The sequence below is a fragment of the Cryptotermes secundus genome, unplaced genomic scaffold, assembly GCF_002891405.2.
Source record: "Cryptotermes secundus unplaced genomic scaffold, Csec_1.0 scaffold1005, whole genome shotgun sequence".
Classification (NCBI taxonomy): domain Eukaryota; kingdom Metazoa; phylum Arthropoda; class Insecta; order Blattodea; family Kalotermitidae; genus Cryptotermes; species Cryptotermes secundus.
This window is the reverse complement of record NW_019737399.1, coordinates 113-13,150: the sequence shown is the minus strand read 5'-3', so window position 1 is coordinate 13,150 and position 13,038 is coordinate 113. Positions and strand designations below refer to the sequence as shown.

Here is a 13,038-nt window from a genome sequence, read left to right as displayed (position 1 = left end):
TGCAGCACTATAGACATAGGGTGAGTAACCCTGAAATTTGCGGCCTCCGTAGTCTAGAGGTAACGTTCCCACCTCATGACTCGTAGTACGCGGGTTCAAACCCGGCGGAGGTCGTGGAATTTTTAAGGGCGGAAAAATTCAGGGAACAAGTCCTCCGGGAGGGACTTTATGCCGTGGGTCCCGTGTCGTAGCTTTACGGCATGTAAAAGAACCTCATATCTCCTAAGGAGGTCACTGAGCCAAATTCAAGGACATTTCCCAGCCAACAGTAGTCTCTAACGCCTCTGATAGATGGGGGAAGCATTATAGATACCGCCAAGCCAGTAGAGGCTGAACTCGCTGACTTGGTCAGGACTGATGGTAAGCACCAGTATCGGTAGGGTGTAGAGACTGGTAGAATATCATAGAGGGAAGCACAATAGATCAAACTGGTCGTGGTGCATGGGGAAACCCACCCTCTCTAAATGACTAACTAACTACATTACATTTGCATGTATGTCAAGGACAGCTGAATGCTAAACAGGCAGTGGTGTAGAGATAAACCAGCAAGTACTGGCTGTCTAAGTGACAGTTCAGTGGCCATCAGTAGACAGATAAGGGCAAACAAATTCCTAGCTGGCTGGTGTATTCCCTGTATAAGAACATATGCATAATTGGCATGTTTAAACACGTGGTCTGCTTTAAGAGGAGACGTGCTTCAGTAAGCTTTTGTGGCAGAGTCAGGAATGTTTCAGAAAGAACTGTGATAGCTCTACCTGTAATGTATGTGTATATGATACACAACTCTATATGAAATACACATGCAGTTACATGATTACAGTCTGTTAATTATTTCTCAGTAGCATAAATTCATCAACAGAGTAGAAGTAGAATGTAAGAGTCACACAAAATTCTTTGATTTCTAATTAAAATGAAGAGATAAATAACTGATGGGCTGATGAAATAAAAACAGGATTATAAAAGATGGTCATAAGTGGAAGGGAAAGACAACCAAAGGAATGTAAAATAAAAGTAAAAAATGCTCCCATTCCACGCTATGGAGGTTTTATCAATAGGAGCAGTATTTGCAATCATAGCTGGGTTTATTCAATGATACCCACTATTTACCGGGGGAGCTCTCTGCATTCTGAATATCAGTATTACATAGGGTAGAGTGGTCCTCTTCATAGTTTGGTTACATTTGCTGTAGACAAATGCCATAATACCTATTGGACAGGATGCTGGTTAAGCCCCAAAGTCAGTCTGGATGTGAAGGCAAAAAGAAAAATCCTTCCTCTGCTAGGAACCAAACCTTGATCACCCAGCCTGTAAGCAGTCACTTTACTGACTGGGCTGTCCTGATTCTTCTCTATTAATATAAGGTGCAAAGGTACATAAAAGTAAAGATGTTCATAGTATTATAAAATAAGAAGTCACAGAGAAAGAAAGCATTCTACTTTACTGTAAACAAGGCATGTAGAAGTAGAGGGGAAGAGGGAACAGGAATGTGTTTGATATATAATACAAAATAAAAAATGGTAATCTTGAGTGAGAAATTCCTTAGTATTGTATTTTGATGTTTGGTCCAAGAAAGTATGAGAAAAATAATATGATTACAGGCACATAAGAACAATACTATGAAGAATTTCAGTTTATCTCTTAAATTTTAAAGTGGCCAGAATACAAGGAAAAAATTAACATTCTGATAAAAATCTGTATGAGGTGAGAGAAGATGGTAATGTTACTATCTGAAGTCCTCTAATAGCTATGTGACTTATGAATATAATTTTCTTATTCTATTTATGTATAATAAACACTGGTATACATATTTTCCCCTCCTTTTATGTATTTATGTTTTCATTTAAGTATTACTTCTGTTATGTCTGTGGAAGGTCTCAGAATATATGAAAATTACTTTATCTGATCCATAGGGAGGCAGGAGGGTCGTCCTGTTACAGTGCCTGATGTCCAGGTGGACTGGACAGGAGACCCTCAAGCAAGATGATCCAGAAATGTGGGATTTGATTTGTGAGGAGAAAGTAAGACAGAAGTCAGGACTGGAGCTTATTGCATCTGAGGCAAGTAAACCTGTATCATCTGATTGTGGAATGTGTGTGGTACTGGGCGGTCTTTACTCAAGTATATCTTGAATTGAATTGAATTTATTTACATTCTATAAATCCTAAGCAGGTTAGTACCTTTGGATACAGAACAAGTCAAAAGGTTACATACATAAGTACAGGCAATTTCAGCTTAAAAATTAATATAACTTAATTTTACATCATTCTCTATTTACATTGAAGTATTCATCTAAAGAGTAGAAGGAATGAGCATGTAGATAATTCTTTAACTCTGATTTAAATTTTTAGTATCATTGTCCAAGTTTTTAATACTTTGTGGCAGATTGTTGAACACTTTTATGCCAGTAAAGTAGACTCCTTTTTGATATACTGATAAAGTTGATGAGGGTAGGTGGGAGTTGTATTTTTGTCTAGTATTCATGTTATAGACATCAGAATTTAATTTGAATTTATCTTTGTTGTAAACAACAAATAAGAGAAGCGATAATATGTATTGCGATTGAAGAGGTAGAATTTTTAATTTCTTAAATAATTCTCTACATGAATCTCTACTTCTACATCCTGTAATGATTCTAATTATATTCTTTTGTATTTTAAAAATTATTACACTATGTGAAGAGTTCCCCCAAAATATTAATCCATAGTTCATAATAGAATGAAAGTAGGCATGGTAAACCATCTTCAATGTTTCCTGTGACATAAAAGGCTTAATTGATCTCATCGCATAGCAAGCTGCATTTAATTTAGGTATAATTTGTTCAATATGTATTTTCCAAGACAGTGTACTGTCTACATGTATTCCAAGGAATTTTGTATCAAGTACTTTACAGATTAATTTGTTGGCATAACTGATGTCCAGATCAATTTGGTGGTTGTTTTTAGTTGTGAATGATATGTAATGGGTTTTATCAAAATTTAATGAGAGTAAATTGGCTTCGAACCATCTGTTTAAGGCTTCAAATACAATATTTATGTCATTTTTAAAGTTTTCAAATTTAGAGTTCTTAAATATTATACTAGTGTCATCTGCATATAGAATTGGTTTAGATTTATTGTTGATGGTTTTAGATAGATCATTTATGTAGAGAAGAAAAAGTAAGGGACCTAAAATTGATCCTTGTGGAACACCGTGCTTTATAATTCCCCAGTTTGAAAATGCATTATGACTGGAGTTTTTATTATTTATTTCAACTCTTTGATACCTGTTTTTGAGGTATGATTTGATCCATTCATTAGCTTTGCCAGTTATTCCATAGAAATTTAATTTCGATAGTAAGATATCATGATTAACACAATCGAAAGCTTTTGCTAGATCACAGAAAATCCCTCCCACAATTAATCTGTCATTGAGAGCACTTAAAATATCGTTAGTTAGTTCATAGGTTGCTTTTTCTGTTGTTAGGTCTTTCCTAAATCCAAATTGCTCTTTGACTAATATGTTGTTAGAATTTAAGTGTTCAAGTAGTCTATTATACATAACTTTTTCAAAGACTTTTGAGAATGAAGTCAATATGGATATTGGTCTGTAATTAGAGATGCATTTTCTCTCTCCTTTTTTAAAAAGTGGTTTCATTATAGCGTATTTTAAGCGTTGAGGAAAAGTACCTGATGATAAAGATTTATTACATAGATGATTCAAGGGTGAACTGATGTAAACAGAGCTTGCTTTAAGTAATTTGGTAGAGATTTCATCATATCCATGTGAATTTTTGGGCTTAAGGGATTTAATAATGTTTTCAATTTCCTTCCTTGTTGAGAATTTGAGATTGATATTTGGAAATGAATTGTTAAAGGCACGAGACAGATAGTATATTGGATTATTATTATTATTATTATTATTATTATTATTATTATTATTGGAATATGTTTTCTCAGCTAATGAAAGGAAATATTCATTAAATGCACTTGCGATAGCTTGTGGATTGTTAGTGGACTTCCCTTCAATATTCAAACTTTGTACGTCTTCATTAACAGATTTCTTTCCTGATTCAACTTTCACAATATCCCAGGTGGTTTTAATTTTATTGTTTGATTTTAGAATTTGGCTGTTATAGTTATTCTGTTTGGCTTCTTTAATGACTTCTGACAAAATTTTACAGTACATTTTGTAGTGACTTTTTAGTCTTGGATCATTACTGTCCCTACTGGCCAAATATAGTTGTCTTTTGTGTTTACATGAAGTTTTTATTCCAATTGTTATCCAGGTGGATTTGTTTTTATTTTCATTTTTGACTATTTGACTGTGCAGTATAACGATTATTCTGCTTACACAGTGTTTTGACATGTCTCTGATTTTGCTATCATTGATAGTTATAAAACAGTTGGAAAAAGGAAATAAAGGCAACACTGCTGCACATGCACAGAATTATATGAATCTTCATGGGATGCATCCTGTTGTTTATCATATAATGGCATTTTATGGGACCATCTACACAACAGTTATATCAACAAACAGATCAGTACTAACATACCAGCATTCATTTATTTGGCAAAGGATTCACCACATGTTTTGACCCAGACAAGTTCATCATCAGGTGAATCTACAGAAGTGTGTGATCACAGGCATTGAATTGTGTTATTAATATGGATCCATATTATTACAACATTAATATAACTTGAATCTTAAAACTAATTACCTGAATTGTACTTTGATTTTAAGAATTTATTTTAAATTAGCTTAAAAACTAGAAGTTTTTGTTTTGTCAAGTTTCATTATGGTCCTTGTTAGGTGATAAGGAGTAGGTTGCAGCAACATGAGGGAGCCATTTTAGGACTCTTTGTTGCATTTGTTTACTTCTGTACCATATCTGAAATTGGGTTATACAAGATTTCTAATGTATTTTCAATATATTATAAGAATATGGCTAAATTTGCAGTTTGCTTGAATAGTAATGACACAGGTGTTATATCAACCAGTTTACACTACTGCTCACCAGTATGTCACTAAAATCACATTGTCATAACAGAGTGATGTAAAATTGTTTCTAGAGTTCAATTTTATCTTGTTTTGAGAAGAGCCTCAACAAACTTGTTTCTCTACAGGAAGGCATTCTGAGACAGCTTCCGTTTTGACACATGACATAGATGCTGTTTTTACTTCATGAGCTATGTCATGATTTTCTGCATTCCCAGGATCACATAAAATGGAACATCTTATTATGCCAAACTGTCATTGTTTTATGTGTGGCTCTTTCACATTGCCACTGTAAAACTAGAATATTTTTGGTGACATTTTCAGTGACATTTTGTTCACAGCAGATGTTTGATAAGAATGCCGTATAAGAGTAGAAACTGGCATAAACAATGTTTTGATTACTGAGTCATTCATCTAGCCAGAAGTTGGACTGCCATGGCAGCAGTATGCCGCAGACATTGAGAGGCAGTCACATCTTTGGAAGAGTAGATAATCTGTATGCCAGTCCAATAGCTTCTTATAAAGAATGTTTCCTTTAAGTTCAGAGTGGGAACACCAGTGACCATTGGGGCTGAGAAATACCCAGAGGTTGGTATCACTGTGGCATTGCTTACATGCTGCTTAACAATGTTTATTGTTCCAGAATTTCGCCAGCCGAGCAGTGCTGGATGCTCTTGGTTCCTGTCTCAACAACAAATATTCTGAAGGGTACCCTGGACAGAGGTATGCCCCACTCCCACATGTTGCCTATTCAGTACTTGGAATGTAACAAGGGACGTGGTAAAACACCTTGCATGGTCATATTTAGGCATTCATAAATTGAAAAACTTTGCATGACCATTTCTTCAATTGCTGTAGAAGAAAACAGTAAGCTAATTTCATATTCTGTTCTTTGGTACAATTCATGCAGGCATTAATCATCAGTACCATTTGTCACATATTGACAGTAACCATTGCTCCCACTGCAAATTTTCAGTTATTTTCTAGCATCTTCTCAGTGAATAAATCCATGTTATTGATCTGGTGTTAGTGTTCTATGAATGTTTGCTTTGATATATTAATATATAAACCCCCAGGTATCATAGACATTGCATGCTGGGGTGGGGGGGCACAGACAAGCCAGGTACCTGCTGCCATTCCTGGATTAAAAAAATCTAAAATGAGAACAGAAAGTAAATGTATGAGATATTAATACAAAGAATTAAAAGTACTTCTAAAAGAAGAATTGTTCTTGAATCCTGAATACTGGAAGGCAGTCAGTAAAAATAGTCGTAAATAGCTCAAACATACTATTACACTGTAGCATCATGTTGCATGTTATTAATTAATTAAGAAATGTCTCTGATGTTCTGTCTTACTTGCAAATTTTTTTAAAAATATTTGTTTAAAAGTTACTCCATATACACAATGCATCTTATAAACTTATTTTAAAAACCACATTGTCCGCTGCATGTTTCAACCATCATTGGTCATCGTCAGGTGTTTTAAAAACCGTTCTATGAAGACTGCTGTGCTTCTGTTTTTTCCTTCTGATGTAGGCTGAGTATCCCCATCACACATTCATGTTTAGACCATGAATGTGGTCTAAACACACAATGCAATAGGAGAAGACATACAGCACCACAAAAAACATGAATGTGTGATGGGGCTACGCATCCCGCATTAGAATGAAAAAATGCAAACACAGCAGTCTCCACAGAACAGTTTTAAAACTCCTGATGATGACCAATGATGGCCGAAACATGTAGTGGACAATGTGGTTTTTAAAATAAGTTTATAAGATGCATTGTGTATATGGAGTAATTTTTAAACAAATATTTTTAAAAAGTTTTGCATGTAAGACAGAACATCAGAGACATTTGTTAATTAGCTCTAACATATGTATGTAAGCCTGACCAGGAATCCACTCAGGTATCCCTGCATTAATATCAGTAGTTTTTCTACTATACTAAACTTAATTTTTTTATGAAGGCTGAGATATCATACTAAATTGCATTTGGTCTGTTAGGGTTGCCTTTATTCCTGCAGATTTTTAAAAATATGCCACTCAATGTACATTAGATAAAAATACCGCTAATAGTCAAGTTCTTTTAAGTGGAAATGCTTGTTACTTGTATTTTGAACCTTGACCAGAACACCGAATATCCTGGCTCAAGTTTTTGTGGTCTTCCTCAGTCCTGTCAGGCAGATTCTGAGATAGTGTCTTAAATTATGCCATGAGTGCAAGCTTCCACATCATTTACAGTTCATTATTCACTATAATCCAGTCACTGAACATTATTTAGTCTGAGTTACTAGCAGTGCCACTGAAATAAAATAGGGATAACTAGATAGAAACAGTGTTCCCCACAAGAACTTACAGTTCTGTTTCTGCTGCCCCCAGGAACTGTGGTCACACAGAGATGATCCAGTTGTTGAATACTGTATAGTGAGTTACTGACAGCATCCTTAATTAGACTATAAGTAACTAAATAGAAGCTCAGTTTGCACAAGAACTGTATGATGTTATTCCTGCTTACTGCGGGCATGGTGGTGTCACAGGCTGTGTCCAGCCATTGACCACTAGATAATGTTCCTGCCGACCCCAGGTACTATTGTGACAGACATTATCCAGACACTGAACACTAGACAGTATTCCTGCTGACTGCAGGTACTGTGGTGGTCACTGAAGTTTATATGATGCTGTTCCTGTTTTCCCCAGGTACTATGGTGGTACAGAGGTAATTGACAAGATTGAGTTGCTATGCCAGAAGCGGGCTCTTGAAGCATTCAAGCTCAGCTCTTCTGAATGGGGTGTGAATGTTCAGCCATACTCAGGTTCCCCAGCCAACTTTGCAGCATATTCTGCGCTTCTGAAACCACATGATCGCATTATGGGGCTGGACTTGCCACATGGAGGACAGTGAGTGTGTTTTGTAACATGTAGCAAGTCAGCTGGGCCTGCTGGGCGGTGGCAGTGGCTTCACTTTGCAAAGCCTCAGGTTCCATTCAGGGTGATTTTATATGGGATTTTTGGTAGATGAAGTGACATTGGTGCAGGTTTCTCTCTTCTGAGTTCCTTAAATTTTCTCATGCTAATTATCATTGCACTATTGCTCCATAGTTATTCATCATAACCCTCTGAGGTGTGTGATAGCCCTGACCAGGCCCACATGCTTGACCTTTATCTCTGACCCAGCAACTGTCATGGTACACAGTAGGTTGGTAATTTAATTACTTGGTTGTAAAGTCCAAGCCCTGAATTATACATTGATACCACTGAAAAACAAGAATTCTATACAATTTCTTTTAATAAGAAATTACTCTGGAAATTGAAGTGAATATGGTAAGGTAAAGTTATCCCTATTCTCAACAAATTTAAGCACTATGCCATCGATCCACATTTTCTTGACCTTGGCACTAATTAGAGGTGAGTGGTCACCTTCACGCCCCGGCCGCTTTACCTCTGGGGAAAGAGCCCCTAGTACCCACTGGATAGGAGGTTGGGTGGACCCAAGAGGTGGTCTGGATGATTTGGAGAAGAGAGAATTCTTGACCCTACCAGGACTTGAACTTCAACCCCTCAGTTGTCCAGCCCATAGCCAGTCACTATACCAACTACACTACCCCGGTTCCTGAGCTGAATATGAGAAGGAAATATATAGTTTGTAAGGACATGACATTTACTGAGCCCTCTCAGGAAAGGGTTGAGATGGTGAGTGTCTGTGGTGATGATGATGATGATGATGAATATTAGTCTTCATAAATGGGTATTCTTTGAAGGGCTACTCCAGGATCGCAGAATGCCTGTATGATATTGCCACACTGTATTGGATATAGCAAATTTATTGCACATTCGTTCTTACACTTACACAATTTACAGTTCCACAACTACTGCCATCAGCAGAATCACAATTACTTCTTCTGCTTCCATTCACTCCGGCAAATGCTAGACTGCAACTAACTGGTTACTCTCTCTCTAGTAACTTCTGCACTGACAACACAGAAAACAGTTACATGATAGCTACCACTGTTGCATAACATCGTGTTTACAGGCATTGCTGGGGAATGCTGCCGCGAGTTGTTTATTGCTGCGTAGTAACTGCTTTTTCCCCTGTTATGTCACTGTGGGAAGTGCTGTTACATCACTGCGGGAGGCGACGGAGTGTTTACTGAGTGTTGCATAATACTGGAAGGGGTGGGGGTATGTGATGTCACTCGCGAGAACGCGGAGTTCACGTGACCCCTACTTCCTGTTGCACCATCCACGTTGTACTGCTCCCTCCTTAAGGTTGTTCGTCCCGAACAGCCTAATGATACATCCCCATTCCTTTTCTTCCAAGGCTATGCTTGCTGCATCTCCTGTTGTTTCGGCTACTCCTCTTGCAGCGACTATTCTCCGGCTGTTACATCCGCTCCCTTCTTAAGATTGTTCGTCCCGAACAATTCCATATTCCAGCATTCATCGATCCATTGTATCACATTCACCCCTCACTTTCATCCATCGCACATTCACTCTCAATGGGGAGGCTGGTACTTCTATGTTACCGGCTCCTCCTCTATCCATTGTTTTCTTTTCTGTTTCAGAGGGGGTCGACCCCTCCACGGTGTCCAGTCCTTAATCATGTCTTTCTTGAGAAGTTCCCTTTGTCAACATAACAGTGTGGCCTGAACTTGCTGACGTCATCGTTCCTCCTGGTCTTCCCACCAGTTGCTGGTGCAAGACTGTGGCACAGCAAGGCCCACTGCTGGTTTCTTTTCATTGCTACAGTCATCCCACAATGGTTGAGATTCGTCATAAGGCTGCTTGCAGAGACGGTGTAGACAGTTGTCAACGGCCAATTCCTTTCTCTGGGATCCGAAGGTTCCCTGGGCAGTTTCCTTCTTGAAGGCATCTCTCCTGCGTTGTGCCACTGCTGCACGGCAGGACACCTTCTGGTCGGTTTGTGTTTTCTGTGCCACTTTTGCATGGTGGCTCGTCCCTCTGCAGGTGACAAGCAGTCTTCCTCGGCACCCATCCTGACACTGGATCTGTTCATTTATTTTTCGCTAGTGTCAGTCCCTATGCCTTTTCTTCTTTGGTTTTCCGACCAGCATTACTTTGGCGTCTTCTGCAGGGACTTCTCGTTGTTGTGGCACCTCAGGTTTCCTGTCCACTGAGGTCGGCTCTTCTTGTTCTAGACATTCCTCCATCTCTTGGCAGGCCATTATCTTTACATCCATTTCAGGTTTGCTTTCGGCCACTATCTCCATGTGGCTGGTGCCCATATTTTCATGCATGGTTTTTGTCCTTGTTTGATTGCATCTGTTTCCGCATCAATCTTTTCTCACCAGGCTTTTCTCGGTTGGTGTCTAATTTTGCCATGAAATCTTCTTTGTCTGTCTTCCTCGTGGCGTCCATTTTAGCTCAGTTCATTCTTATTTCTTCTTGGCCAGCTCTGATTTCCTTCAGCAGAAGTTCCAACATCTGCTGTGACTCCATGTCTTTTTCACATATGTAAGTTCATAACCAATTCTGACACCAAATTGCCACGTGTTGGGTAGGTCACGTGACAAACAACTTCACACCATATTGTTTATAGCGAATTTATTGCACATTCACTCTTACACTTATACAATTTACACCACTACTGCCATCAGCAGTATCACAATTACTTCTTCTGCTTCCATTCACTCTGGCGAATGCTAGACTGCAACTAACTGGTTACTCTCTCTCTAGTAACTTCCTCATTGACAACACAGAAAACAGTTACATGATAGCTACCACTGTTGCGTAACGTTGTGTTTATAGGCATTGCTGGGGAACGCTGCCACTAGTTGTTTATTGCTGCATAGTAACCATGGTGTCCCCTGTTACGTCACCGTAAGAAGTGCTGTTACGTCACTGCAGGAGGTGACGGAGTGTTTACCAAGTGTTGCGTAATACTGGAAGGGGTGGGGGTATATGTCATCACTCGCAAGACTGCAGAGTTCATGTGACCCCTACTTCCCGTTGTGCCATCCTACTCTGTGTATGATATATATTCCTTAAACCACTTTAGATCCAAATTTTGATGACATAGTTTTAGATTTTTGCTCTCTGTGCAGGATATGTAGTGAAAGAGCTCTGGAATTTGTTGTTCCTTGGTACTCCAAACTTTTCACTCCATGTCACACCCCACACGTTCGCCCTTTCTGAATCTTGCAGTTGATGGGAAATGGTGGAAGAATTCTTGGGTAAAAGTGAATAAGAAGCAACAGACTAAGACCACAATTAAAGCTGTTATTTACATTAATGAATCGAGTTTCATCTATTTAGGGTTAAGGCATGTTCATTGTTGACCAAAGAACATTTTCAGTTACAGGTTACAAATTTATTTTCACTCTCCACATGTAGGAAAGAGTTTCATTTTTTTTTTAATTTTCTACTTCAGTAATGATACTAAGTAAATGTGACATATTGAAGAGTACTGTCTTTTGGATTGTGACACCATATAGTTTGGTGGATAGCTGCCAACGTTTCAGAGGAACTTGCAACCTCCATCTTCAAGGCAGATGCTTACCCTGAAGGTGAATGAAGGAGATTTCTCTGAAGCATTGGTTTTTGATGTGACGTGACAGCTGAAAGCCAGAATAATGGAAATGAAGGGATGGCCATTTCCAAGTAATGTCACGGTAAACACATTTTCCAGCAACAATCACAAAGCAATAGATGATGCAGTTTTTTTTCCTATGCGGTCTGCTCCAAAGCTACGTAAGAAGGGTTCATTTGAAAAAAAAATCTCTGGCTGTGAGCACAAGGTGCTTACTGCCAAGATGAACTGATTGGTAGTAAACTGCTGTTTATAGAGTTTCTTTGACTGACTTGAGTCAGTCTTGAGTTACAGTGTTAGTAAGTGCTACCTAGCAGTGATTAGTGAAGAAACAGAAGACTTCATGTGCACCATAGTTGTAGTGATCTATAGAGTGTGTAAATCAGTGAGTCTGTTATAAGAATTTGTAGTTATGAGTTATAAGCATCCAGTAAATTGAATTATCAGTCCAGACCCCGTGTCTAGTCACTAATATGTGACATTATCTACTGTGGCGCATTCTACAAGACAGTGATCTTCATAGTCACTTTCATGAGAACCTCAAATCTCATATGTGCTGTATTGTTGGTTAATAGCCTCACCCATGGCTTCATGACTGACACAAAGCGAGTCTCTGCGACATCATTATTCTTTGAGTCAATGCCATATCGCCTTGATGTCAACACTGGACTCATTGACTATGACGCACTTCAAAAGACTGCGGTACTGTTCCGCCCACAGCTGATAATTGCTGGGACGTCAGCATATTCCAGACTCCTGGACTACAAGCGGTTCAGAGAGGTATAACGTGGAGACTGGTACTTTCATAACTGTAACCTGTTCCTGTTTCAAAGAGTTCAGCATAACATGGCCAGGTGGTGCAGAATATGCAATGAAGTTGGCAGCCGCCATTTTGAGCAACTTTTATAATATAAAACAACGATAACATCCCCTANCAAGGTAATCCAAATGATGTCTCAATAATAATTGTTAGTCTATTTTTCTAAATAGCCCTATTTATTTTTTGTCTTCACACATGCCTATAACTTAGTCCAGAGAGCAGGGACATGAAACTTAACATTGGCATCCAGTTTGTTCTGAATTTCAAAATTGTTTATTGATTGATATTTCTGTTAGCTTTGTTGTGGAACAGTTCCAGTATAATGTGATTCTAAGTATATGAATGTATAAGGGATGGGCCTTCTTGGCCCTTGCACCATGACCACAGTGATCTATTGTGCGTGTTCTAAGAATATGCAGTGCAGTGGTTCTGCTTAAAAAGTGCCTTCTTAAGATGATTTCCTGCTTAATCAGTGAAATTGATTTGGTCGCAGATATTTCACCATAAGAATATGTATGTAAACCCCACTCAAAATGTTTCACACAAAAAGAGATACCCTGTCTAAGAATAGCAATTTAGATGCATCTGTTTGATGTTTTACACGCTTGTCAGTTTATTTTGTTCAAAAACAGTTGAGGAACAAAGCAGATGTTTCTGTGCTGCAGTATATTGCTGGTGCTCAGTTAACAGCAG

General features: G+C 38.4%; 1 protein-coding gene across 2 annotated transcripts in view; it reads left to right on the top strand.

Annotated features, from left to right (window-relative positions):
- LOC111870390 (serine hydroxymethyltransferase, mitochondrial-like) overlaps positions 1-12,316 on the top strand; it is a 16,295-nt gene extending 3,979 nt beyond the window's left edge. For both annotated transcript variants that reach the window (XM_023862638.2, XM_033753825.1), the window contains exons 2-5: positions 1,911-2,057; positions 5,618-5,697; positions 7,676-7,876; positions 12,101-12,316. In XM_023862638.2, coding sequence (XP_023718406.2) covers positions 1,911-2,057; positions 5,618-5,697; positions 7,676-7,876; positions 12,101-12,311 — 639 coding nt within the window. In that variant the 3' untranslated portion in view covers positions 12,312-12,316. The remainder of the gene's footprint in view (positions 1-1,910; positions 2,058-5,617; positions 5,698-7,675; positions 7,877-12,100) is intronic.
- Positions 12,317-13,038: the final 722 nt, after the last annotated feature.